Source organism: Hylobates moloch, unplaced genomic scaffold (assembly GCF_009828535.3).
Source record: "Hylobates moloch isolate HMO894 unplaced genomic scaffold, HMol_V3 SCAFFOLD_6, whole genome shotgun sequence".
NCBI lineage: Eukaryota > Metazoa > Chordata > Mammalia > Primates > Hylobatidae > Hylobates > Hylobates moloch.
The window spans coordinates 127,081,566-127,109,540 of NW_026652281.1; the positions used below are offsets into that span (position 1 = coordinate 127,081,566).

A 27,975-nucleotide genomic window follows, 5' to 3' on the forward strand; every position below is an offset into this window, starting at 1 on the left:
GGTCTACTGTCTCTGGGGGTGGGCCTAGCAGCCTAGGGTTTTAACAAGCCTTCCAAGTGATTCTGATGTGAGCTAAATTTGGAAGCCCCTGAGATAGACTTACTGGAAAGAAGCTGGACCCAGGCCCATAGTGTACTTGATGTTCCTGTGGTTGGTTCAGTTTCCAAACCTGTCTGCACATTGGAATCACCTGGAGAGCTTCAACGCTACCAATGCCTGTGACCCATCACCAAAGATTGTGATTTAATAGGCCTGGGATATGGCCTGAGCTTTGGAATTTTTAAAGGATTCTCAAGTGATCCTAATGTGCAGACAAGTTTGGAAACCCTTGGATGAATCAAAATACATCTTGAATCAAGGACCAGAGACAGCCAAAAACAAAAGAAAAGACAACACACATATTAGTCAAATTCCATTCAAGGAAGTTTCTTGGCTATTTCAGAGTACTGGAATGTTGTCACAATAATATTGCTTTACTTAAATTGGCTCAACAGCCTATCTAAAGAAATCTTTATTCTTGTAAACTACATTTTCTGAAATAAATTTCTGCATTATTTTGTTTGGAGGAAATCTGTAATTTTGGAATCAACAAGGGTTTGTGTCACTCTTTTCATTAAATATTCATCTATGCCATTTAATTGTCCAAAAATGGCATCAGGAACATCTACACAAGTGGAAAGGAACTGTCTAAGTTTCTGTACACTTGATATGGCTTCTGTGATGGTGACTTTTGGTTGCTCTGGTAAAGATACCTCCCCTTCATCTTCACTTCCTGCTTCACTGGTATTTTCGCAGCCACCATGTCCTGGATGATGTCTGTGTCCTGAGAGATAATGAGATCATCATCTGCAGTAACAAAGTCCTGGAAATTTACTTCATTTGGGACACCGGTGGCAATAGCCACTGTGTGCCACAACTTTTCAGTGGCAATGTCTGGTTCACTGGCTGCTGATTCTGTGTTACATTCTGCAAATTCCACAGGGATGATGCCTGCCTTCTGCCAACATTTCACCACTGTGGATGGCTTGACTGAGCACCATGCTGCAGCAATCATGTCGATGGCCTGCTTGATGTCCACCTCTTCTTGATCCTCACTGCTGTTGAGCTTGAGAAGGATCTGTTTTAGAAGGTGGCTCCGGTACAGTACTTTCATGGTGTGAATTATGCCAAGATTCAGTGACTGCAGGACAGCAGTACAGTTGGAGGGCAGATACCCAACCTGAATCCTTTCCAAGCATGGAAGCATGTTATGAGCAGAGCAGTTGTCTATGAGCAAGAGGATCCGGCGTTCCGCCCTCTTCATGCTGGCATCCACTTGCATCAGCCACTCATTAAACAGATCCCTTGTCATCCAAGCCCACTGGTTGGCTCGGTAATCACAAGGGAGGAAATGAATGTTCTTGAGGCAGTGTGGGCTGGCTGACCTACCAACAATCAATGGTCTCATTTTTTTCAGTCCCCGAGGCATTGCAACAAAAGAGTGCTGTCAACCGCTGCTTTGCTTACTTGCCCTCTCTACAATGGTCTCCTTTAGCAGCAAGTGTGTGCTGGGGAAGCAACTGGAAAAACACTCCTGTCTCATCAGCATTAAAGATATCATCTGGGCTGTAGACAGCAATCAGTTTTATAATTTCCCCTGCATGCCACTTGTTAATCTTATCGATTCCTAGACCATTCATTAACCTGTCACTATCTTCTCTACAGACTGCTTTCAAAGCAATTCCGTGGCGATCTCTAAATCTGTTCAGCCAGCCCACACTTGCTTGAAAATTGTCATAGCCAAGCACGTTGGCCAAATTTAGTGCTTTTTTCCGAATGACAGAACCAGTCACAAGAATGTTTTTGGCATGGATTTCTTGAAACCAGGCAAAAACAGTCTTATCAATGTCATCATAAAGAGCACTCCTCATCCTTTTCCGCTGGGGTCCCACGGATGCCTCCCGCACCTTTTCTTCAAATTTGGTGCGATCCTTTAAGAATGTAGATACAGTAGAGGGAGTGATACCAAATTCTTTTGCCATGTCACCTTTCTTCTTGCCTGAGTCTACAGCTTCCACAACTTTCATTTTCTCCTCCAGAGAGAACTGCCGACGCTTCTTGTTCCCCTTGTTTGCCATTTCCAGGGAATGAGGGCTGGCCACAACTAACAGGACTGTCTGGTTCCTCCTCGTGGCTTGCTTTGCCACAAATGTGGAAAACTGAGAAGACAAAATGGAGTACCTATCAGGAAACAATGGATTTCCCCTAAAAGACGGTTCAGGTTTTTACAAATTGTATTAGGAAACGACAATTTATGGTCAAAGTAAAGAGAAGATAGGATTCATGCTACTGACTTTTTGTAGAGGCTACTTATAAAGACTCATAGAATGTTTGAAACAGAAGTGATCTTATCTAGTTTACTTAAACTTTCTGAACCTCCATAAAAATGGGAATAACAATGTTTGCTATGCCTACCATGAGAACAGATTGAAATAACAGGCAGTGAAAGAGCTTTGCAAATAGCACTGCACTGTATACATTCCAAGTCATTATCCAGCTTCTTTGATGGACACAGAAAATGGGGCCCTGGGAAGGGGCCTACCCAGGTTCATGCAGCTTAGATTTCTTAACTCAGATTACTATTTCTGCCAGGCCATGGTCCTGCTTGAAATTCCACCAAAATGAGATCTTCAAAGCTCTACCACCATCTGGCCTGGAAAGGTTTTTTACTGTGGGAAGGTTTCTGGTAGCCATACATTCATTTTATATTTACAGGTGCCAAGCTTTAAGGGTAATGAACCATAGAGTCAAGGTCCCTGTTCTTATGAAATATAAAATGTGGTGGGAAAGATAAATAATAAGTAAACAGATAATTACAGAGAGTGATATGTGCTATAAAGGAAATAAAGACTATGACAAGGAATAAAAGAGGAAGATCTACTTATTATACAAAGGGTGGTCGGGGTGTCCTCACTAAGATGGCACTGAAGCTGAGATCTCCAAGAATATGAGGAAAGGGCTGTCCAGCAAAAGACACAGCATCAGCAAAGCCTCAAAAGCAAAAATAGGCCGGGCACTGTGGCTCACGACTGTAATCCCAGCACTTTGGGAGGCCAAGGCGGCCAGATCAGCCTGGCCAACATGGCAAAACTCCGACTCTACTAAAAATACAAAAATTAGCTGGGCGTGGTGGCAGGTGCCTGTAATCCCAGCTACTTGGGAGGCTAAGGCAGGAGAATCACTTGAACCCAGGAGGCGGAGGTTGCAGTGGGCCAAGATCACACCACTGCACTCCAGCCTGGCGACAGAGTGAGCCTCCGTCTCAAACAAACAAAAAAAGATGCCATGGTAAAGAGTTGGTATTTTGAGTGCAACAGAAATCCACGGACGTTTTCAGGCATTTTAAAAGGATCACTTTGGCCATTTTGTGGAAAATGGATCAAAGAGGCAGAGACCAATTAGGTGACAGATTATGGCAGAAGTGATGGGCAGGTTGTAGTACAGTCCCTCTCTGGGCCTATTTTCTTTTTTCCTTTTTTTTTAAAATATATATTTTTGAAAAGTCCCATGGTTGCAAACCACAAGACCAGATGATGCCTAAGGTCCTTCCAGATTTAAGTCTTGGACCCTAGATAGATGCTCCAAACTCAAATGGCTTTAGGGGCCAGGATGGTGGCGTAAGTGAGTGAAACAGAGATTGAAGTATTTGGAGAATGTTGTGGTGTATCCTGTCTAGAAGTATTCAGAATTTAAAACAAACAGTCCCCCTGCCCCACGCTGGTCCAACAAAACATGATCCAGCAGTAGCAGTTTTGGGTAATTGCCTTCGTAGGCATTTTATCATGAGAATCCTCAAAGGACAAGAGAACTTGCTGTGACTTTACACTATGACTGTCCCTTCTCAAGGGTAGATTTTTACTATCACCTCCATACATGTATTCATCCATTCATGACATGTACTATGTATTAAGCAGTATGCTTAATGCCAGCCATACAGAGATGAATGGAGCATAGTGCCCATCTTTGAGGAGCCTACCAGGGAAGACAAACCCTAGAGCATGTGAAAACTAAATCAGAGGTTACAGAGTACTATTGGAACATAAAAGTGCAGATAATCAACTGGAGTGGGGCATGGATGGGCAGTGCACTTCAAAGAGGGAACAATATGGTGGCCCTTAAAGAATAAACAAATAGGAACTCATGAGATGAAAGGAAATATTTAATATGAAAGGCAATGAAATACTATAGAAAATAGAATGTCCTGGTCAGGAACAAAAAATTCCTTGGAGAAGAAAGCAAGGAACAAATCACAGGAAGTCCTAGTTAGGATTCTAGCTTGCTTTAGGGGCATTAAGAGGCTTTTGACGGTTTTTTGGTTTTGTTTTTCTGGAATGACATAATCAGATTTACAATATAGTCTTTCGGTTGCAGGGTAGAGAACCTAATGGGTAAAGCTGATTTTCCTAAGAGATGGCCTTAAATCTGAAGATAAAAGCAGGCTAGACCAGTAGGCCATATACAGTTTGGATGTTAATTTGAGTGCAATAGGAAGCTACTGAAGGATTTTAAGGAAGGAGAGATGACTGCTGTGTAGAGTGGAAGGGTATCAGAGAAAAAAGCAGGAGTCCACATGAGATAATGGTGGCTTGGATTAGAGTAGTCATAGAGAGATGGTGAGTAGTAGTCAGTTTGGGGCTATGTTTTTGCAAGCCCTGTGCTGGACCGGATGTAAGGTGAAGGAGGAGTCAAGGATAACGCCCAGGTTTCTGGTTTGAGCACTGAGCAATCCAGCGGATGATGGTGCCATTTACTGAGGTGGGAGGATCTACTGCGTAAACCTCATTTGTTAAGCACTTTACATGCTTAATATTGCTTACTTGTGGCAGGGCTGGGATTCAAACCCAGGGAGGCTCACAACAAAGCTAGCACTCCAAACACTACAGAGTGCTATATAGCTGGTTCTGGGAACTACTAATATTGAGAGGAGATATAGAAAGAGAATGAAGCAAGAGCCAAATCAGACAAAGTCTTGGTCAAGCTAAGACGTCTGAATTTTATTTTAAGTGAATGAGACACTGGAGGGTTTTAAGCAGGGAGTGACTTGATCAGACTTACAGTGCAAAATGATCAATCTGACTGCTTCGTGGAGAACAGATTGTAGAGGGGATGTGGGGAGAACTACATCAGTCCAGGCAGGAGATGATGGTGGCTAGAAGGTTGGTGATGGCGGTAGATGCAGAGAAGTAGGCAGATTGGAATACAGTGAGAGTTGTGCGGGAACTTGTACAAATGTGGACAACTTGTGACACTGGAGAGAAAGGACAATCCAATCCAATTCCTATTTGATTTACGGAGGCTCTTCATACGGTCATTTAGCTCAGCTTGAGTCACTCCAGGAATTCACTACCATCACTATTCGTGGGCCAGTGGGAGAGACGGATTGAGGACAGATCACTGGAGTGATGAAGGCGCTACTTGATGCGGCACTACGTATGAACCCGATCCTGAATGAGGGAAAGACTGAGACAAGCTGAGGTCAGGCCTTGAACGTCGTGCTGAGGAGAGGGTGGTATTGTAGGCTTCCCAGCGCCCGACGTGCCTCTGAAAGGTGAGGCGGGGCCTAGATCCCTCAGGATCAGCACAGCCCCGCCCCTGTTACCTGAACACCCCACAGCAGTGCCCGGGGGCTGAGCGGCCGGGGCGTCCCACCGCCGGCAGCCACAGCTTCCTCCTCCGCCCGGGACCTCTGGCCGGAAGCAGTCCGTTCGCCTTACTAGACCCCCTCCAAGCCTTTGAGCAGTTCGTGTGGATCCGCCCCCAAGCTAGGGCTGGGCTGTTGCGCTTGCGCCAGGGGTCGCGTGCAGTCACGCGCCGCCGACCGCTTCCGGTGCGCCGCGAGGGCCGCCGGGACGGGTCTCCCTGGCGATCCGTGGTGTGCTGCTGCTGCCGCTGCAGCCGCCAAACCGGTTCCTCGGTGACGACCGTGTCCCTGCTGTCTTCCTCGAGCTCCCCGGGGCTTGACCCCCGGGGCCCTCGGCAGGCATCGGTGAGAAGCCTGCGGAGCGAACCTGTGCTCCTATACTTGCCCTTCACGACCCCATATCGCGACTCCGAGGAGGGGAAGCGAGAGGGGCTGTCGCGACTCCGCGCCGTGTGTCGCCGGGCGGGGCCGCGGGGCCGGGGCTCCTCCAGCCCCCGGGATGCGCGCGCGAGCCCTCGCCTCCACTTCCTTGTTGCTGCTGTCACGACTGGAGCCGCCTCTCGCCGACAGCGGGGAGCGCGAGTGCGCCAGCCATCCCCCTCGTCGAGCCGCCGGGCCAAGCGCCTCCGGGAATGTGAGCGGCGCGGCTTGCACGCTCCTCCGGGTAAGTCCCGCCTTCGAGGGCCGCGCTGAGCCGCTGGGCGACCTCGAGTTGGATGCTGCGGCTCTCTGAGCATCTACTGACTCTTCCACAAAGTAGGGCCACTGAGCCTTAGTGTCCTCCTTCCGCAATCCGTATGGGACATTCGGATGTCCCAGACGTCTTAGCTTGACCAAGACTTTGTCTGGGTTGGTTCTTGCTTCATTCATGACCCAGAATGAGGGAAAGGAGCTAGCCCAGAGTCAAACTGTGGCCCATGGCTGAGCCCTCAAAGGCCATCTCGTGAGATTCCAAGGAGGATCTGATGGGACAGAGAAAGTGTCTCGCATATTTCAGGTATTGACCTTAACTGTTTTACAGATGAAATAACGGAGACTTAGGGTAAGTAGATTGTTTAAGGTCAGAGGGCCCCGTGCTGGTGCGACTGGTGTAGCCTGTACTAGAACCCGGATTTTCTGTCCTCTAGAGCCCTTCGTTTTTAACCTTATATTGTCCTGCCTTTTTTTGCATTGCTATACTGCGGCGTCGAGTCTGATAAACAAACTTGGACTCAGGCTTAGAACAGGGTAATAAAACAAACAAAACCCTAGGGTGTTGTCTTCCTGCCCTCAGCCCAAGGTGGCTGTAATGACTGTTTCCTAACCCGTTTTGCTCGGGGTGCCTAATACCCTATATGCCATTCATTACAGATGCTCTCCTGCAGTTACTGCCCTTCTCCACAAGGCTTTCAGCCGCCCAGAAGTCAATTCAGGGCAAAAAAAGCGCAGTCCCCACGTAGCCTTGATTTGAACTCCTGCTTCCCTTATCCTTTACTGGCCTATTGCTTACCCAGCCAAGTTGTAGACTGTGTTCTCTTCCTGGGTTGCACTATGGCAGTTAGAATGTAGGTTTTTGTTTTGTTTTTCTTTGTTAGTTTAGTTTTTGTATTTAATAGGAAGAGGAATCATTTAGAGATGACAGAGAACTAGGAAGAACCTTAGGAATAATGTGTGCTTTACCTGGGGTATATCCTGAAAATTATAGGTGAAATACAGTGTGTCTGCAATTTCTAGTAGAGGTTTTTTGTTGTTGTAGTTGTTTGTTTGTTTTTTTAAGCTTTCGCAACATTATCAAAAGAATTCTTGCCTCCAAAAGACTAGGAGCCACTGGGTTCATCCTCTTTTCACAGTAGAAACAGTTGAAATTTAGGATGTGGAATAGACTTCTCTGAGATCATAAGGTTAGAGTTTAGGTCTCTTGACTCCACGTGCAGTGCTCATTATACCTTATTTGTGGAGTGAGGTCTAAATGAGAGGTGTGTGGCTTTGTACTGCACGTATCAGTCCCATATTTACCACCACAACTGCCTCTTCCCAGAATTCTAAATTTCCTCCTGACAGATTTTCAGGGGCAACTATGTTATTTTCCTCTTGTCAAATTCAAGTGGTTTCTGTGAGCCTTTCTCCCTCCAAGGATTGAGACTTGTGGTAAAACTCCAATATAGAACTTGGCTACAAAAAAAACTAACTCTTCTTGAACTAGTTATTAAGTTTTTTATGCCTCTTTTCCTAGACATAAAAGCTGTTAGTAGATTCTCTGTTTAGAGCTGATGTTGGTTGGCCAGATGACTGTTTAGATCTGTGCTGTCTCTAGCTCCTAGCATATGTTGCTATTTTCATTAATTACAATTGGCCAGGTGTGGTGGTGGCTCATGCCTGTAATCCCAGCACGTTGGGAGGCCAAGGCAGGAGGATTGCTTGAGCCTAGGAGTTGGAGACCAGCTTGGATAATATAGTGAGATCTCATCTCTACAAACAATTTAAAAATTTGCCAGACGTGGTGGTGCACATGTGTAGTCCTAGCTACTTGGGAGGCCAAGGTGGGAAGATCACTTGAGCCTGGGAGGTGGAGACTGCAGTGAGACAGGATCGCATCACTGCACTCCAGCCGAGGGGACAGAGTGAGACCTTGTCTTAAAAATGAATACATTTAAAATTAAAACTAATTCAATTCTTCAGTCACACTAGCCATATTTCAAGTGCTCGATAGCCATATGTGGCTGGTGGCTACTATATTTGACAGCACAGATGTAGAACATTTCCATCATCAGAGTTTATTGAACCGTACTGGTTTGGAGGGTTGCCAGTAGAGATGGATAGCAGTGTAACATAATGAAAGAACGTCCAGGGAGTTGGATTTTTGAGTTAAAAATCTATCTCTCAAGTCCCTGCTTGGGCTTGGTGGCCTTGGGCAGGTTGTTAAGCATCTCAGACACAGATAATAGTCTTTAACAGAGGCTAGATGTTGTGGCTCACGCTTGTAATTACAGCACTTTGGGAGGCTGAGGTAAGAGGATGGCTTGAGCCCAGGAGTTCAAGACCAGCCTGGACAACATAACGAGATCTCATCTCTCTTATTATTTTTTAAATTATATAAAATAAAAAACTTAATGAACTCTTTCATTTTTTTTTTCCTGCCAGTTACCTGACTTTAGGAATGAACCTAGCTGGGCACAGTGTAATCCCACTCACGCCGTAATACCAACAGTTTGAGAGGCCAAGGTGGGCAGATCACCTGAGTCCAGGATTTTGAGACCAGCCTGGCCAACATGGCAAAACCCCATCTCTCCAAAAAATTAGCCAGGCGTGGTGACATCACCTGTAGTCCCAGCTACTCAGGAGGCTGAGGTGGAAGGATTGCTTGAGCCCAGGAGGTCGAGGCTGTAGTGAGCCCAGAGTGTGCCACTGTACTCTAGTGACAGAGTGAGACCGTGCCTCGAAAAACAAAAACAAAAAAAAACCCAAAAACAAACCCTTTTCATTTGTATAGCACTTGACTATTTTCTCTTTTTTTTTTTTAATTAAAAAAGATTTTTGCCGGGCGCGGTGGCTCACGCCTGTAATCCCAGCACTTTGGGAGGCCGAGGCGGGCGGATCACGAGGTCAGGAGATCGAGACCATCCTGGCTAACACAGTGAAACAAAAATTAGCCGGGGGTGGGCCTGTAGTCCAGGAGTGAGGCAGAATGGGTGAACCTGGGGTGCAGAAAAAAAAAAAGATTTTTATTTTTTTTAATAGAGATTGGGTCTCACTATGTTGACCAGGCTGGCTGGCCTCAAACTTCTGGCCTCAAGCAACCCTCCCATCTCAGCCTCCCAAAGTGCTGAGATTATAGATGTGAGCCACTGCGCCCAGCCAATTATTTTAAAATAGAGTTGTATCTATTGTATCCTTTGAGTCTTATCACTATAAATCTGTGGGAAGGTAGGTGAGACATATCTTTTTTTATACATGAGAGGGAGAAAGCCGAACAAAAAGCAGCTAAAAGACCTGCCCCAAATTGCACAAGCTGGCAGAGTGTAAAGAAATCTTTTACATACAGCCCTTACTACATGTTTGAGTGAATCAACGAAGGCATTTGCTTAAGTTGATGAAACATAGGAGGAATGGGCCAGAACTTCTGATTCCTGGCCAAGCATTTTTTTTTAAACTGTTTCCATATAGAATTGTTAAAATTTGGGGCTAATAAATCTTTGCGGGGTGAGTGGGTACTGTATCCCATGAATATAAGTGAATATAAGTGAAAAGTATTTCTAAGGCAGTAGTCACAAATTTGCCCGGTCTAAGGAATCACCTGAGGCATTTGTTAAGCATGTGGATTTCCATACCCTCGGGAGATTCTGCTCCAGGAGGGCTGAAGTAGAGCTCTGGAATCTGTATGTTAAACAACCAAGCCAGGTGCTTCTTAGGATATATTGGGTGTGGGAAATATCTGAGCCTTAAGGCACTGGCAGAGGTAAGGGGTTATTTGATCAGGAAGCTGCTGCCCCTCTTAGGGTAGATTCTGGAAACTTTATTTTGACTTTCCTTTCCTTTAGCCATGGACGCATCATATGATGGTACTGAGGTAACTGTCGTGATGGAGGAAATTGAGGAAGCCTATTGTTACACCTCTCCTGGGCCACCCAAGAAGAAGAAAAAGTATAAAATACATGGAGAAAAGGCCAAGAAACCCAGGTTAGCCAACACATTTTGGTTGCTGCTAGCATTTATAAATGGAAGTTGCTTGGAGAGCTGCATTGAGGAAAACTTTTAAGACTCTTTGAAAAAGAGTGTTATTATTGAAGTCCTGGGTCGAGGGTTGGGGAGTGGGAAGTGGAGGGATTTCTGCCAGCATTGCCATTACTGGCCAGACTTTGCTTTTGTTTTCAAGTTGTCACAGGAAATTGTACCATACTGATGGTAGAAGCTAGGTACAAAAGAGCTACATTATTTATTATTATGCCATTGTTGTTATTTAAACATTTAAAACAAAGCATTAATAAAATTACAAAATTAGAAATAAGGCCGGGCGCGATGGCTCATGCCTGTAATCCCAGCACGTTGGAAGGCCGAGACGGGTGGATCACCTGAGGTCAGGAGTTCGAGACCAGCCTGACCAACATGGAGAACCCCTGTCTCTACTAAAAATACAAAATTAGCCAAGTGTGGTGGCGCACGCCTGTAATCCCAGCTACTTGGGAGGCTGAGGCAGGAGAATCACTTGAATCTGGGACGCGGAGGTTGCAGTGAGCCGAGATTGTGCCATTGCACTACAGCTTGGGCAACAAGAACGAAACTCCATCTCAAAAAAAAAGAAAAAAAGGAAAAAACCACACAAAAAGAAATGATACCAATTATATCTGTACAGAATATCCAAATTGTAGCTCTAATTTCACTCTTGACTCTGAATACCTCAAACTTGCTGAAACTACCAGCATTGGTCATTTTGATTGGTCTGCTTGCTTCCCTCTCTCATCCTTGGGGAGGTGCCATTGACCAGGTTGATGACCAAAGGCTGCGTAGAGGAGTACGGAGTGTGAGTGATAACCAGCCCCTTGAGGAAGCTTTCCCTGAGAGTGGAATGACAGGATGGGACGCCTGTATCTATCTTTGCTTCTGTTGGATTTAAAATCATTCCTGCACAAAAAGTGATCTTTAGGAAAGCCAGTCAAATAAGCCTTTGCTTCCAGGTTTCTGAAGGGAAAACAGCCACTTGCTATCTTTACCATTCATTTTCCACTCCTCCCTTGGAGCGCCTTATCTTCCTGGATAGTTACTCCTGACTGTAATATAGTGGCTGTAATGTAGTAACTTTAATATGGTAGCTTATATAAGCATTTCTCTATACTATGAGTTTTTATATTACAAATTGAATGTAATATAATTTGTGTTGTACTGACAGCTATCAGTTATAATCAGGAATAAGATTATAACATACATAACACCATCTGAGGATGTTATTTAAATGTTTCTTTGCTTGACTTTCAGTCCCTATTTAGATAAATGCGTAGAAATGAGAAGCTAGGTTTTATCAATCTCTTGACTACCCATATCTTAGCATAGTAGTACTTACTGGCTGAATGAAGTCCCGGGTCGAGGGATGGGGAGTGGGAAGTGGAGGCATTTCTGCCAGCATTGCCATTACTGGGAAAGCCTGAAGAAGTCATTGCTTCCTCAGGTCTGCTTACCTTCTGTACTATTACGACATCTACCTGAAAGTGCAGCAAGAGCTCCCCCACCTCCCTCAGTCTGAGATCAATAAGAAGATTAGTGAGAGTTGGAGGCTTCTCAGCGTGGCCGAGAGGAGTTACTACTTGGAGAAAGCCAAACTAGAGAAGGAAGGTTTGGATCCTGTAAGTAATTTTTTTTTCCAGCTATTTTTTCCACTGGTTCATTGATGAAGGCCTTGGGGAAACCAAGCCCCTTGTTCTGTTTTCTTTGCTCTTTTTGGGAAAACTTTTATCATTTTATCCTTCTTGACTCTGAGCTTGCTTGTTTCCATTTTGATGATGTCCTGCACTCTCTTGTCCTCTTCAGTTGCAGCAATACGTGGAGCTGACACTTTTTTGTGTTTTCTACAGTGAGCCTTAGGTTCCTTTTCTAAATTTTAGTGTAACTTGGAGCCCCTTGTAGTTACTATAATATAGTAGCTTTAATGTAGTAAACTTTAATACAGTAGTTTATATAGGCATTTCTCCTATGCCATGAGTTTTCGTATTACAGATTGAATGTAATGTATTGTACTAACTGCTATCAGGAATAAGGCTTGCATGTTTAGCGGTAGATAGAGCTGCTTGTGTAATACAGTACCACATTATTTTGTTAGCACTGGTGGTTGGAAACTATGCTGAAAGCAAAAATGCAAGTAAAGCCAAAGATGGTGGAGAAGACCAAGGCTTTGGGTGCTTGGGTTAAAGGACTAACAAGGAAGCATTTAGAATTATGTCTGTCAGCATTTTCTTATTTCTAGTTCACAATAACAAAATACACTGACAGCTATTTAAACTGCTGGGTTTTTGTTTTTTTGAGAGTATCCCGGTCATGGCATAAACTGCTGTTTTTTTAAACTGAAATTCCTGCAGGAAGAATAACCTTACTGTTGCAGGCTGGAACCTTTTAACCTTAACTCCTTATTTCAATAGAAACAATTGTCTGTAACTTCTATTTTGGTAATGTAGAGCAACAGCAACAACTACGTTATAGCAGAACAGGTTGTATTTTCCCTTATTGGAGCTCACCTGCTACTGCCATTTAAATTATTTTGTGCTTATTGGCCTGGCATTCTTCTTTCTGGGAGAGCTTTGTCTTACCTACAGGCTTGGAGATGCTACTCTCTGCTCCCTCCTCTAGGTGATTTGTTAATTAACAGTGAATCTGGGAAATAATCCCTGTAGTGGAGTGGAGATGGAGTCTAAGAAAAGTTTATCTACTCCCTTTGGTTTCCTTATTATAATAAAATCAGCAGTCTAGGCTGAGTGTGGTAGCTCATGCCCGTAATCCCAGCACTTCAGGAGGCTGAGGTGGGAGGATCACTTGAGCCCAGGAGTTTAAGACTAGCCTGGGCAAGATGGCGAAACTCTATCTCTACAAAAATAGGAAAAGATTAGCCAGGCGTGGTGGCATACACCTGTAGTCCCAGCCACTCAGGAAGCTGATGTGGGAGGATCACTTGAGCTGGGGAAGTGGAGGTTGCAGTGAGCCATGATTGTGCCACTGCACTCTAGCCTGGGCAACAGAGACTTTCACACACACACACACAAATCAGCAATCTTTTTGTGCATGATAAAGAAAATCCTACGTAATCCTGGAGTGATTTGGTTTTTAAAACTACACAGTAATGTAGATCATTATCAAGACTTTAAAAAATTTTAAATCATCTGCAATGATTCTTCCTTATTTACATGCTTATTTCTATCTACCACTATTTCTACCACTGCCACCAAGAACATGAATAGGTTAGTTCTGATAATAGCCGAGTGACCATTTTAACTTTTGAGTCTTGATTTCCTCATCTGTAAAATGGCAGTAGTCTCTTCTCATAATGTTTAAAATAGGTAATGTAAATCGCCTAGCTGAATTTTTTTTTTTTTTTTTTTTTTTTTTTTTGAGACGGAGTCTCGCTCTGTCGCCCAGGCTGGAGTGCAGTGGCGCAATCTCGGCTCACTTCGTGATCTGCCCGCCTCGGCCTCCCAAAGTGCTGGGATTACAAGCGTGAGCCACTGTGCCCGGACTGAATTCTTGATAATACTGACATAATAAATATTACCCTTTAGTAGATTAAACATTCAGTGACTATATAATAAGGAAAAGTGGCATTTACAGAGTACCTGGAATGTACCAAGACTGAGTGAAGCTTTATGTGCTGTGTTTGACCTCTCCCAGACTGCCTGGTGTGATGGGAAGACCCTCAATGCCCGCATACCTTGGGAGCCTGTCAGAGCCCTGTGGCAGGCTGTCCTCCTTAGCAGCCCTTCAGGTCTCTTGCCAAGTGCAGGTTCCAGTGTTATCCCTTCTAGTCTATAAAATGAGTATCATTGAGGCCTTCCAGGTTTCTTTGTGCTTGGATTTGTTAAGTCAAGGCCATCCTATATGTATTTGCCACCATATAGTCTTGTTCTCCTAACATGGCTGTTTCAAAGGGTGGCTTGAGAATGCCATTTCCCCATTACCTTTCCAATAAAGGCTCCATAAAAGATTCAGTCCATCTGCTCTTATGTTTCATCTGAGTGCTGCTTTTAACTTTTCATTTCTGAGTGCTTCCTTTATGCCTTAAGTAGTCTCATCAACTTCTTGCTTTCAATTTATTGAAGAATCCTTTTGTAGTTGACTTTAGTGTTCATTTTAAAAGATACTTCTGAAATTATTTTTTTGTTCTGTTTAATTTCACGTCTCATTTAACTGTTAACTTTGAACTTTTCTGTTTTCCTTATTCAGTGCCTTTAAGTTTAAATGGAAAAAATAAAACATAAATGACTTTTTCTTGGTGCCAATTAGCCATTCAGGGCTGTGCTTTTTAGTACCTGGCCTTCTTGATACTTACAAGACCTGGCCTGGAGTCCCAGCTTTACTGTTTACTAATTTTGTGTTTAGGGAAAGTTTACCTCCCTGAGTTTCATCCTAAATTTTCTGATTTGTTAAATGGGAATAATAATCTTATCTAACATAATAGTGTTGTTTTTAAGATAAAATCAGATAATGTGTTTGAAAACATTTTCTAAACCTGAAGGTACTGGGTCATTGTTAATATTCACATTTTTTTCCTTAGTATATTCAGGACCTTGTCACATAACCCTTTCTATATATACTTTCTCTCACGAAGGCTTCTCATGAAGCCCCTTAGCTTTGTGATCTGTTCATCCTCTTCTTTGTAAGTCTGGGGAAAACCAGTGAGGTCAGAATGCTTACTTGCTGCCTTGAGTTTCATCTTAGCCTGTTAACTTGTATTTTATGCTTTTTGGGTTTTTATTGAGCATTATACATTCTAATGTTTGAATCTTATACTGCTTTGGAATCCTAAAGTATCAGAGCTCAAAAGGAAATCATAAATTGCCAGATTCAGCTCCCTTGTTTTACAGATGGGGCAGCTGAGGCCTCAGGAGGGGAAAGGATTTGCTCAAGGCTATGCCAGACCTCAGGTTCCAGCTCACAGTTTCATATGGCAAGACCAGTGCTCTTTCCAGAGTTCAGTCCATGCTGTTTCCTGTGTGACTGAGTGAATAAGCTACATTGGCTAAACTGTGATTCAAATGAAGATGACACTGCTGTTGGCAGGGGCTGACCTTATCTGAATTAGGTCAAGAGAGTAGAGTTTTTCCAGTCCCTTTTGCAGGAAAAAAAAAAAAAAGAGCTTACACACATATATATTTCTCTCTCTCCATGTGGTCTTAGTCCATTTATCTCTGCTTGTCTCCCCCTTCCTGGCTTCCTCATCCTCAGAACTCTAAGCTGTCTGCACTGACTGCTGTGGTTCCGGACATCCCAGGTTTCCGCAAGATCCTCCCACGCTCAGATTATATCATCATCCCCAAGAGCAGCCTGCAGGAGGACCGGAACTGCCCTCAGCTAGAGCTATGTGTGGCTCAGAACCAGATGTCCCCAAAAGGACCTCCTCTTGTGTCCAACACTGCCCCGGAGAAAGTGCCCAGCCATGCAGGCATGGCAGAGCAGTGCCTGGCTGTGGAGGCCCTGGCTGAGGAGGTGGGAGCCCTTACCCAGTCAGGTGCTGTGCAGGAGATTGCCACCTCAGAGATCCTCAACCAGGATGTGCTCCTAGAGGACGCTTCCCTAGAAGTAGGGGAGAGCCACCAACCTTACCAGACAAGCCTGGTAATTGAAGAGACCTTGGTGAATGGCTCACCAGACCTCCCCACTGGAAGCCTGGCTGTGCCCCACCCCCAGGTTGGGGAGAGTGTATCAGTGGTAACAGTCATGAGGGTAAGTGGCTTTGGTACTGATGTCTTTGGCTTTGTCTGGAGTTACTTAAAGGGCAGCTAGTACCATACAGTGTGATTCCAAAGCAGTGGTAATCAAGAGTGCTGGTGTGGCACTTACTGATACTGTAGTTCTCTTGAATGTGTCTTGCCCCTGGGCTCACTCCAGAGTTCTTTGGAATTTCTCAGGCACTCTTACCAACTCTTTGCCCAGCTTAGCCAGAATTTTCTTCACATGAGATGGTTCATAAGCTACATTAGCAAGAAAGCTGCGAATTGTATTTGAATTATCCATGAGTCAAAGCTAGGATCTGTCAGGCAATTTAGTATCAGTCAGGATTTTATGTTTTCTGAAGACTGCTTCCTTTTCTTGAAATGGGATTTCACTCTGTTGCCCAAGCTGGTCTTGCATTCCTGCTCTTAAGCAGTCCTCCTGCCTCAGCCTCCCGAGTAGCCAGGATTATAGGCTTGTGCCATCACACTGGCTCCCTGAAGACTATTTCATCAAACAATGGCACCTTGAGCTATGTACAAGAATTTTCACACAAGACCTGTACCCAGGTCTTCCTGGATTCAGATGGGGTAAGAAGAAAAAAGTTATCTTCAAGGCCAGGTTGATGGGACTTATATCTGAGAAAGAGGAAATAAGTTTGTAAGTGTCATTCTCAGTTGAGGGGAAAGCAGCACTTTTAGTGATCCCAACAACCTCATCTCCTAGAAGTGGAAGTGGAGAGAAACTGCTACCATGCCATAGTATAATATATACCCTGCCCTCTATAACCTTGGAGAGGATAGCATTCTCAGAGATGGGAGTCTTTCTTTGCAGGCTAAGAGGACCAGCTTGCTGTAGCCCTTATGGCCTGGGCAGAAGAGAACAAGTACCCCTGCAATCTGTCCCAGGGCTAAATCCTTATTTGTTGCCTCAGTGCTGTTTATGATAATGAAGCATGCAACTAGCCAGTTCTTGTTGTTGGTTGTTTTTTGTTTTTTTGGTTTTTTTTGAGATGGAGTTTTGCTCTTGTCAACCAGGCTGGAGTGCAGTGGCACAATCTCGGCTCACTGCAACCTCCGCCTCCCAGGTTCAAGCGATTCTCCTGCCTCAGCCTCCAAGTAGCTGGGATTACAAGCATGCGCCACCACACCTGGCTAATTTTTGTATTTTTTTTGTTTTAGTAGAGACGGGGTTTCACCACGTTGGCCAGGCTGGTCTTGAACTCCTGACCTCAGGTGATCCACCCACCTCGGCCTCCCAAAGTGCTGGGATTACAGGCGTGAGCTGCCGCGCCCGGCTGCCACTAGCCTGTTTAAAGCAGGTAAATAGGGTGCTAAGAACACTTGAAAGGGTTAGAATTAGATTCTCTCACTAACTGCTTATGTGATCTTAGAAGTCCTAAATCTCTTAGAACCTCGGTTTTCTATAAAATAAACATAGCACATTTCCTGTGGAAATAGTTTTCTCTTTGTTCTTAATTAAACTTTTTGAGATAATCACAAATTCATTCCTTTTGATAAGCACATTGGGATGAGTACACTGTCTGTTATTAAACTTAATCCAGGCTTCCAGTGTTGAGTGGCCTGGGTGTTCCTTACTCTGTTTCAGTGAAACTGTCCTTCTCTTCATTGCCCATAGGATTCCAGTGAGAGTAGCTCCTCTGCACCAGCCACACAGTTCATCATGTTGCCTCTGCCTGCCTACTCGGTTGTGGAGAACCCCACCTCCATCAAACTGGTCAGTACTGTATGTGGGGGACTGATGGCAATTAGGGTGTCATAAGCATTTTTGTTCTAAGTAGATTTGTCTTTTTTTCTTTCTGAGCTACCAGTTGTAGGACCAAGAAGATTTCTAAAAGTCTTAGAACCTCAGGATGTGAGGACTGGCAAAGATTTCAGGGATTATGTGGTCCATATGTTCTTAATGGGGGTAAGGGGGTTGTAGATAGATCTCCATGGGATCCATGAATTCACCTCAAGTTTTATACAAAGTTTTTTCCTGGAATAGATTCCATGACTTTTATAAAATTTTCATAAGCATACATGATTTAGGAAAATGAGCAGCCACTGATCTAATTCAATACTGTGATCGTACAGATTAGGAAAAGGGGCCCAGAGGAGAGAAAGGACTTGTTCAAGGTTACAAGACAAGTCAGACTGGATTCGTTTCTTGATTCCCAGTTGATATTTTTTTCAGCATCGGGGCTGAGATTTATCCCTATTTATCTTTTTCTCACACTATTATAAAGGCATTTTTAGAAAATTTTCAATATTTGATTGCCTACAACTAGTACATCGTAATACAATTGATTGCTTTGTATATTGGGCTTGTATTCTGTAACTTTGCTTAACTCACTTATTAGTTCTGGTAACTTTTGTAGAGGCTGTTGGGTTTTCTACAAAGTTAATCATGCTGTCTACAAGTAATGACAGTTTTATATCTCCTTTCTGATTTGAATTCCTTCTTTTTCTTGCCTTATGATATTGTCTAGGACTTTTGGTACAATGCTGAATAGAACTGGTAAGAGCAGACATCTTTGTCTTGTCCTCATGTAAGGAGGAAAGGATTCAGTCCTTCCTCATTAAGTATATTAACTATAGGTTTTTCCTACACGCCCTTTATCATGTTTAGGTAGTTCCCTCTGTTCCTAATTTTCTGAGAGTTTTTATCAGGAATGCATGTTGGATTTTGTCAAATGCTTTTTCTGTGTCTGTTAAGAGTATTATAAGAATTTTCCAGAAGTTGGTTAAGGTGGTGAACTTCACTATTACTCAAATTTTAAACCACCCTTGTATTCCTGGGACAAACCCCATTTGACATTGATGTATTATGCCTCTCATAGATCGTTGGATTTCATTTGCTAAAAAGTTTGCTCAGAATTTGGCTCAGAATATCCTTATACAGTCTCTGTCCACTTTTCGTATCAGGGTAATGCTTGCCTCTTAAAATGACTTGGGAAGTATTTTCTCCACCTCAGTTCTTTTCCTTAAATGGTAGTATTACCAGTGAAGTCATCTGGGCCTGGAGTTTTCTTTCTGAGAAGGTTTTTAACTGCAAGCCCAATTTTAAAAATATATATAGGACTATTCAGACTGTCTCTTTGAGTGAGCATTTGGTATTTTGGCTTTCAAGGAATTTGTCCATTTCGTTTAGGCTGTCAAATTTATTGACATAAAGTTGTTCATAACATTCTCTTATTACCCTGTAATAAACAATGCACTTATCTACAAAGATAATTTGAACTGTTGTTTCCCTATTGCTGACAGATGAAAAGTTTAGACCTTAAAATAATGCCTGAATCTTGGCCACTTCTGGTTAAGGCCACTCTCTCCAGCTTTCCAGTGACAAGTAATGCTTTACATTACAGCCAACTAATATTCTAAGATTCTTAGAAATGGGCAAACTACTTGTTGCTTATGTTGGTTGTTTCTGGACAGTTACTATCTGTGTGGAAAAATTCAGGGTGCTAAACAACAGTGTCACTTTATGGCCTGGTACTACACTGGAGCATGACACAAGTTCGCAAGGGCGGTGGCTGCTCCCTCTGCTAACGGATACTACCAGAGACCTTCACACAGTGCAGACCTCGGTTACTGACACCTAAATATTAACACCCATGGAATTTGCAGTCCCTATGTTCATGTCTAGTACTTTGGTAAGCTCCACACCAGGCACATACTGTTTTATGCAATCTTTAAAATCTACAATAGACAATATGCAGTTTGTTTATAAACTGTGAGGTTTATAAACAAAGAGCATTCTTTACATTTGCTACTGTGTCATAACAGGCACAATCTGAAATACAATTTTGTACTAGCAGTGTATAAAAATACTTTTAAACAATACTTTTGATAGGTACACTAACACTTTAAAGAAAACCACTGTGTAGTTATTCCTTTTGAGGATCTACTAAAACAGTTCAACTTACTGCCCCCAGCTACATCTAAAGCACGAACATGGAAAGCAAGTTCTCTTACCCAGGTACACACCACACACACCCACATGCTGAAACAGTCTCCATTTATGATGCATGCTGATGAGGCATCAATCTCAAACAGGGCATGAGATGACAGTGTTTGGTGCCTGTTTCCATTGGAATGGTATGAATGAACAAGAGGCAAAGGCAAGGTGGAGTCTGTGTGTGGGCCCTCTCTAGGAGTTTAATCTGGCATATCAATATTTAACTTGGGAGGTGGGGGAACGTATTTCCCAGGGCTCTGGATTAAAACTGCCTGGTCTTCTTCCCAAACACTGGAGCAATTTTCGGAGCTTCTGGAACCGATGTTTCTTTAGCACCTTCGCTATCTTCCTGATGGAGATCGTATGAAATGTTCCCATATTCTCTTAAAAATGGGAAAATTTCAAGCAGAAACTGACAGAAGTCTCTGCGAATACCAAACCACCAATGATTGCCCCTTTTTGGCCTAAATGTTGTGGCCATTAAAGTTAGTAACAAAAGCCAAAGGGGGACAAATATGGAGATATAGGAGAATGTATTGCGGCCATCCAATCTGTGAACCAGCAGGACCGCAAAGGTGAGCAGGGCACGATGACAGACGTTATCCAGCTGATGGCCATGGTCATGTGTGTTCTTCACTGCCCCGATAGTTCTCGTTTGTTCTTTTTCTAGTTTCTTAAGGTGGAAGCTGATGTCATTGATTCAAAACCTTTCTTTTCTTTTTTTTTTTTTTTTTTTTTTGGTAGGTTAGGTTTCACTCTGTTGCCCACGCTAGAGTGCAGTGGCACAATCATGGCTCACTGCATCCTTGACTTCCCGGGATCCACCTACCTGCCCCAGCCTCTCAGGTATCTGGGACCACAGGTGCATACCACCACACCCAGCTAATTGTTTTAAATTATTTGCAGAGATGGGGGTCTCTCTGTGTTGCCCAGGCTGGTCTTAGAACACCTGGGCTTAAGCAATCCTCCTGCCTTGGCCTCCAAAAGTATTGGAATTACAGGCGTGAGCCACCATGCCCAGCTCTTTCTTTCTTTTCTAATGTAGGTGCTTACTGCTATGAATTTCCCTCTAAGCACTGCTTTAGTGGCATTCCACAAATTCTGATATGGTGTGTTTTCATTTTCATTCAATTCAAATACTTTCTAATTTACTTCTTTGACCTATGAGATATTTAGAAGCGTATTATTTACTCTCCAAGTATTTGGGGATTTTCCAGATATCTTTCTGTTATTGATTTATAATTTAATTCCACTGTGGCCTGACCTTTTTGATTTATATAAACTGAATCCCTTTAAATTTATTGAGGCTTGTCTACGGCCCAGAATGTGGTCTGTCTTGATAAATGTTATGTACACTTGAAGAGAATGCATAGTCTGCTATTGGGTGGAATGTTCTATACATATCTAATTAGGTCAAGTTGATTGATAACGTCCAACCCTTTTATATCCTTACTGATTTTGTCTACTTGTTCTATCAATTATAAGAGAAGGCATCTGGCCAGGCACGGTGATATGTGCCTGTAATCCTAGCACTTTGAGAGACTGAAGCAGAAGGATTGCTTGAGCCCAGGAGTTCAAGACCAGCCTGGACAAGGCGGGGAGACCCTGTCTCTACAAAAAGTGAAAAATAGTTGGGTGTGGTGGTACACACCTATAGTCCCAGCTACTCGGGGCTGAGGTGGGAGGATTGCTTGGGCCCAATAGTTGGAGGATACAGTGAGCTGTGATCGTGCCACTGCACTGTAGCCTGAGCAACAGCGTGAGACTCTGTCTCAAAAAAAAAAAAAAAAAAAAAGGTGACATTTAACTATCCTTGTAGATTTGTCTATTTCTTACAGTTCTCTTAATTTTTGTGTCACAAATTTTGACTGTCTTGTGAAGTATGTAAACATCTAGGATTGTTGTGCCCTCTTGATAAATTGACCCCTTTGTTATTACGAAATGACGTTTATCTCTAGTAATCTTTGCTCTGAAATCTACTTTGTCTAATGTCTAGCTTTTAAAAATTATTTGTTATATCAAGAAATATATTTTTCCATCCTTTTAACTAATTTATATCTACGTAAAGTGTTTTTGTTTTGTTCTGCTTTGTGTAGGTAGCATATAGTTTCAATATAAAAGCAAGACCCTCTGACAGTCTCTGTCTTTAAAAGAGGTGGTTTAAGCCATTTATATTTAATATGATTATTGATATGGTTACGTTTAGGTCTATTATCTTACTATTTGTCTCGTCTATTTTGTTCTGCCTTCTTCTGATGTAATTATTTTTTATGGATCTGTTTTCTTTCTTTTATTGGCTTATTAGCTATTGACTTTGTTTTGGTTATTTTAGTAGTTTCTTTAGGGCTAAAGTACATATTTTTAACTTATAAGTTTATTTTATCTTCAAAAATCTCTGCTGCAGATAAACAATATGTTGTAGATAATAAAGCTGCAATATTTTAAAATAGGAACAGCCTGCAGCTTTGACTCATGGAGAAACTGGTTATTTCTCCTGAGTCTTTATTTTCCTGGAAATTTCTGTTCTTTCATGCTCTAATAAATGTCAGCCAAGCACTTCTAGAAAAGTGTTTTATGATTAATACTTAGGACTGAAACATCATCCTTGAACATTAGCAGTTTTTTTCCTAAAGTCATGTCTCTAGCCTACTTAACAATGTTAAGAATTTCCAAGTTCATGGTAATTTACTTATGAAACTAACCTATCTTAAATTTTTACTCTGCTTTCTTGAGGTGTTCAGAATGAGAATTATACATTGGCCACAACCTGAGAAAGGATCAGAGATGTTTTATATTCCAGTATTAATAGTCTCTCACAAGCATGTAGAATCTAAGTGAATGTTTTCTCATTCCTTATCTCACTTTCTCAGCAAGACACGCCTATAAAATTGGAAGAACAGGTGATTTTACAGAGGAAGAAACTCAGGGCCCAAGAGTTAAGGTCCCTTACCACCAGGTCATTCAGTGTATTAGTGGCAAAATTGGAACCCAAAGCCTGGTCTTCCTCTTTTTGGTGCCATACCACTTCACGCTCATCCTTGACTTAATACCACTGTCATAAGTGGAAGCCATAATTGAAGGCTTTTCCTTAGGCTTCCTTGCAGAGGTAGCTAATGGTAGTTTGGTGTTTCCCCAAGGGAGTTTTTTTGCGTTTTGGCTGGGCTAGGGAAGCTGGGATTAATAGCTGAGTAAACATATGTGACAGAACAAATATGACAGAGAAATGGGTTTTTTTCCAGCCTTAATCTAGAAGCGGAACAGGACTAATGAATGAGTCGTTTTTATTAGTAGCTGAAATATTATAACCCATTGTAATACATTTTGCTCAAAGGGAGATCAGTGGAGATGATAAGAGCCAGTGGCTATATATATTAATATGCAAATAACTACATTCTGTTGAGTATCAAAGGATAGGGCCTGGCTTATACTCCTGAATTGCCCTTATTTTTTCAGTGACTATGGATCTATTTTTATTCTGAATCCCAGGTCCTTGGTTGTCTGAAGAATGAAGATGAAGCAAAATCTTTGAAGTATTTAGAGCCAGAGGGTGCAGCTGGATGCATAGAAGGAATGTTGGGCCAAGAATAGAGAAATCTGGGTTCTAGGTCTAGCTCTGCCCTTGATTGATGATTTGAGGCAAAGCATTTAAACCTCAGTAGTAATAATACGTACTTAATACGATTGCTGAGAGTATTAAATGAAATATTGATAAAGTGTTTAGCACTGTGTGGTGCCTAGCTCAATGCATAGCAACTATCACTTTCTTCATTCTTCTGGTACCTAACTGTAATGTTGGGCAATTGTCTTTCCCCATTTGAACTTAGTTTCTCCATTTCTAAAAAGTGAATTTGTTGTATTGTAGGACCTTTCCAACACTGACCTTTTATGATATGATTATGAATTGGTTATCCTTCCACAAGCTTGTGACCTCCTGGTGTTGCTGTGATTATAGTGGTCATCAGTCTGAGAGAGGTTGGATTGTTCTGTTGATTCTGATGTACTCTTTATTTACAGACCACTACGTATACCCGCCGGGGCCATGGGACATGCACCAGCCCAGGGTGCTCCTTTACATATGTCACCAGGCACAAGCCACCTAAGTGCCCTACCTGTGGTAACTTCCTAGGAGGGAAGTGGATCCCAAAGGTAAGGTCCATTGGCTGTTGCTGCTTTGGAAGCCTCACAGAGCAGGCTTTCTATTTGCCATTAGGAACAGGTGATTTTTAAAAAGTTAACATTTGTTTTTACTGTCTGACTATACAAGTGAATCATTTCCATTGTATATAGTTTGTTTAAAAAATACAAAAGAAAAATAGAATAAATTGTTATCCAAACTCATATACCATCCAAAGAAAAGCCATTATTAACATTTTGATGTACTTCTTTCCAGTCTTTTTTTCTGTGAATAAGTTCTGTATCTGTTTTTTTCTTCTTCTTTCCCTTCTTTTTTTTTTTTTTTTTTTTTCCCCAGTAGAGATGGGGTCTTCCTTTGTTGCTCTGGCCTCAAACAGTCTCCTGTCTCGGCCTCCCAAAGTGCTGGGATTACAGCACTGTGAGCAATGTTTTCCCTTTTATTTTTCTTTCTATTTTTTCGTGGATATCTCCAATACTATAATATTTTGCTTTCTTTAATTTAACATATCATACCTTTAAATATTCTTCAAAAATAGTACCTGTTTCATAATTTCCATGAACTACTACACCATGTTCATTTACTTGTTTCTGTCATCCCCCCCATCTGTATATATAGCTGTCTGTATCTATATGTCTTTAACATTTTTATTTAACACTCATCGCCAGTTAACAGTGTTTCTGTTTATGTCACACTGTGAGTTCCTTAATGACCTTGGTATCTCCCACAGCCTTTGCCCATAGAAGACACTCAATAAATAAATGAGTATCACAGCTCTGCCCTTCTGAAGTTCCGTTTAACACGTTGTCACCTGTGTATGCTTGGTGCGAACTAGATAAAACATACATACTTGCCACATTTTTTATATGAAACTATACATTTTAAGGGCTAAAATGGATGGAATAGGCAGTAAATTCTCACCTAGTTCAGAGAGGAGAGACATTTATAAGGACTGGGACAGACGGAAGGTTTTATAGAAGAGAGAGAGTTGAAGAATCAACAGAATTTGGGTGGGTAGAAAAGGAAAGAGAGGATATTATTTTAGTGAAAATGGCTTAGGTTAGGATCGTGATTATCACATGTTTAACTCAGCATGGTCCAAACTTGTATGTGTAGAAAAACCTTGTATAGCAGCATACCTTAAATTTCTCTGGGGCAGTTTTCACATCTTTTTGAGAAATACCGGGATGGTGACTTTTGCCCTCTGGATGAGTGTTTTGGCTTCTGACTAAGTTCAGGGTAGCACTAATTCCAGGAGACAGAACAGGATAATTAAGAACACAATTCTGGAGTTAGCTACCTCAGTTCAGACCCCTGCTTCCCAAGGTTTTTAACTATGTAATCTTGGTCAAGACATTCTATATCTGTTCCTGGATTTAAGTTTTGTCTCATCTGTCAATAGAAGTTAGTACCTACTTCATTAGGGATGTTAGCAGGGTCAAATAAGATTATCCATGTAGACGAAATGGCAGTTTCTGGTACATATTAACTCCTCAGTGAATGTCCTGCTATCATCATGATAGACATCAATGTAATTATTAGCCCTACTATTGCTCTTCATATTGTCAGGAAGGGCCTAGTGCTAATGTCTCACAGGAGGTTTTGTCTAAGGCTCTCATGCCATCTTCTCTGATGTGCCTCTGTGAAGCCATCAGTGTATTCACAATGTATTCCCCAAAAAGGCAGTTCTCTAACTGCAGTGGGGAGATTGAACTGGATAGTAGTCAGAATCTTCCTTGACCTTTCTTGACCAATGCAAAGCAGGTCTCTCAAATGACCATATTTCCTGTGCTTATGCATGAAAGACTGTCAGTGATCATTGTGGGCTTGTCCCTCCTTCAGGCTATTTTTACTTTGGCTTTTTCATTTCTTGTATGTGTGGCTTTCTTTTTCATTTCTTGTATGTGTGGTTTTTTTTTCACTTTGAAATAACTTTTTTTTTTTTTTTTGAGACAGAGTCTCTTGCTATGTTGCCTAGGCCCATTTCAAATTCTTGGTCTCAAGTGATCCTCCTGCCTCAGCTTCCTGAGTAGCTGGTACTATAGGCATATGACATCATACCATCATACCTGGCTTTAACTGAAATAACTTTTTTTTTTTTTTTTTTTTTTGAAGATAGAGTCTTGCTCTATTGTCTAGGCTGGATGGCACGATCTCAGCTCACTGCAACCTCCACCTCCCATGTTCAAGTGATCCTTATGCCTCAGCCTCCCGAAGTAGCTGGGATTACAGGCATGTGCCACCACAGCCAGCTAGATGTTTTTGTATTTTTTAGTAGAAATGGGATTTCACCATGTTGGCCAGGCTGGTGTCGAACTCCTGGCCTCAAGTGGTCCACCTGCCTCAGCCTCCCAAAGTGTTGGGATTACGTGTGTGAGCCATGGTGCCCAGCCTGAAAAACTTTAGAGCCATGGTTCTCTTACTAAGATCAAGCTCATGGCATGAAAACAATTTTTTTCTTAGCTACCTTCCCCCTATCTTGACTTGCTAAGTCAGAATTTACCAATGTGTTTTGCAAGGATTACCATGTCAAGAGTAGATACTGTGATTTCTAAAGCTTATAGAAACAGAATGAGTGAGAGAAGATAGGTAACGTTTTACCATCAATGCACTTAGAATTTTAGAAATAAAATTGACTTTGATTATCAGCTACTTCAACTCTTTTGAGTTTCCAGCTAAGGAAAAATAGATTTTGAAAAAGCGACTTACTAAATTCACACAGCCAATTATCCCATTGCCTTTTCCACTAAACCACACTTCTTGGGCATTGCTGTGCTGTTTAGCTGCAGAATGTAAGACAAACCTGTCCAGCCCATGGCCCAGGATGGCTTTGAATGAAGCCCAACACAAATTCATAAACTATCTTAAAACATTGAGATTTTTTGTTTTTTAACAACTGGTAATCAATGTAAAATAGTTGACTTAAGCATCTGCAATGGCGACTTCCACCTCAACTCCTGGCTCAGTACTGATGGAAGTAATTTGCTTAACAATCTCAGAAGGACTGTGCAAGTCAATTAGTTGCTTGTGGATTCTCCTATGGAAACATTCCTATGTCTTAGAACCTTGACCACAAGTTTTTCTTGTAGTGATTCTCAAAGTCTTGGTAGGCATTCGAACTGATCCTTTCACTGAGATTCTTTTCCTTTGCTCCTCTGATCAAGTCAGCACACATCTTCTCCAGGGATTTTATGTTGCAGCTCGTTAGAGTGATTTGAATTCGGTGAATTGCCACCTCCAGCTCCATGGGTGTTTTTCCGGTGTCTTTAAAAGCCTTGGCTGCAGCGGGCTTCCTGACCGACTTGTTCCTTGGCGAGAGAGAACAGCGGTGAGTCAGGAGCAGGAGCGGGCAGGAGCGGGCGGACCACAGCTCCGCACCACCTACGACCGTGTCTTCCTCAAAGAGCAAAACATTATGATATTTTTTTGTGTGTGATTATTTTATTTTTATTTTTTTAAGCTCATCAGCTATTGTTAGTGTTAGTGTATTTTATGTGTGACTCAAGACAATTCTTCCAATGTGGCCCAGGGAAGCCAAAATTGGACACCCCTGATCTATTAATAAGATTTCTTGAATTCTGATTTTTGAGGCAGCAAGTATAATTTGTCTCTAAAAGCTCCGAGTGTGTTTGTGCCAGCCAGGAAATGACTCACCTTTTGTTGTATTGTTCTAGAGTTCATACTGGCTAAAATTAGCCCAAGAAATATGTGGCATAGTTCCCAATGAGTTGTATAAAACAAAAGATAGTACATAAGGCTGTTTAGCTCAAGGCTTCATTCTTAAGGCTCTTTGATGGCAGCAATTGAGGTCTCTCTGAGC

The 27,975-nt window shown here is 42.3% G+C and overlaps 2 protein-coding genes and 1 pseudogene across 3 annotated transcripts in view; 1 reads left to right on the forward strand and 2 right to left on the reverse strand.

Moving 5' to 3' along the window:
- Positions 1-452: 452 nt before the first annotated feature.
- TIGD6 (tigger transposable element derived 6) lies at positions 453-5,928 on the reverse strand. Its single transcript, XM_058440030.1, is given in 4 exon segments — positions 453-793; positions 796-1,450; positions 1,452-2,198; positions 5,639-5,928. Coding segments are annotated over 3 exon segments (1,563 nt in total). The 5' UTR covers positions 2,118-2,198; positions 5,639-5,928; the 3' UTR covers positions 453-551.
- A 170-nt stretch (positions 5,929-6,098) lies between these two features.
- Positions 6,099-27,975, forward strand: part of HMGXB3 (HMG-box containing 3) — a 52,105-nt gene continuing 30,228 nt past the window's right edge. Inside the window, exons 1-6 of one of the 2 annotated variants that reach the window (XM_032158339.2) lie at positions 6,099-6,344; positions 10,198-10,336; positions 11,820-11,994; positions 15,578-16,075; positions 17,702-17,800; positions 24,038-24,169. In XM_032158339.2, the coding sequence (XP_032014230.1) occupies positions 10,200-10,336; positions 11,820-11,994; positions 15,578-16,075; positions 17,702-17,800; positions 24,038-24,169 (1,041 nt within the window). In that variant the 5' untranslated portion in view covers positions 6,099-6,344; positions 10,198-10,199. Of the gene's footprint in view, positions 6,345-6,396; positions 6,678-10,197; positions 10,337-11,819; positions 11,995-15,577; positions 16,076-17,701; positions 17,801-24,037; positions 24,170-27,975 lie in introns of those variants that run through there. The other variant, XM_058440029.1, reaches the window with a different exon arrangement.
- Positions 27,078-27,836, reverse strand: LOC116470291 (small ribosomal subunit protein uS10-like; annotated as a pseudogene).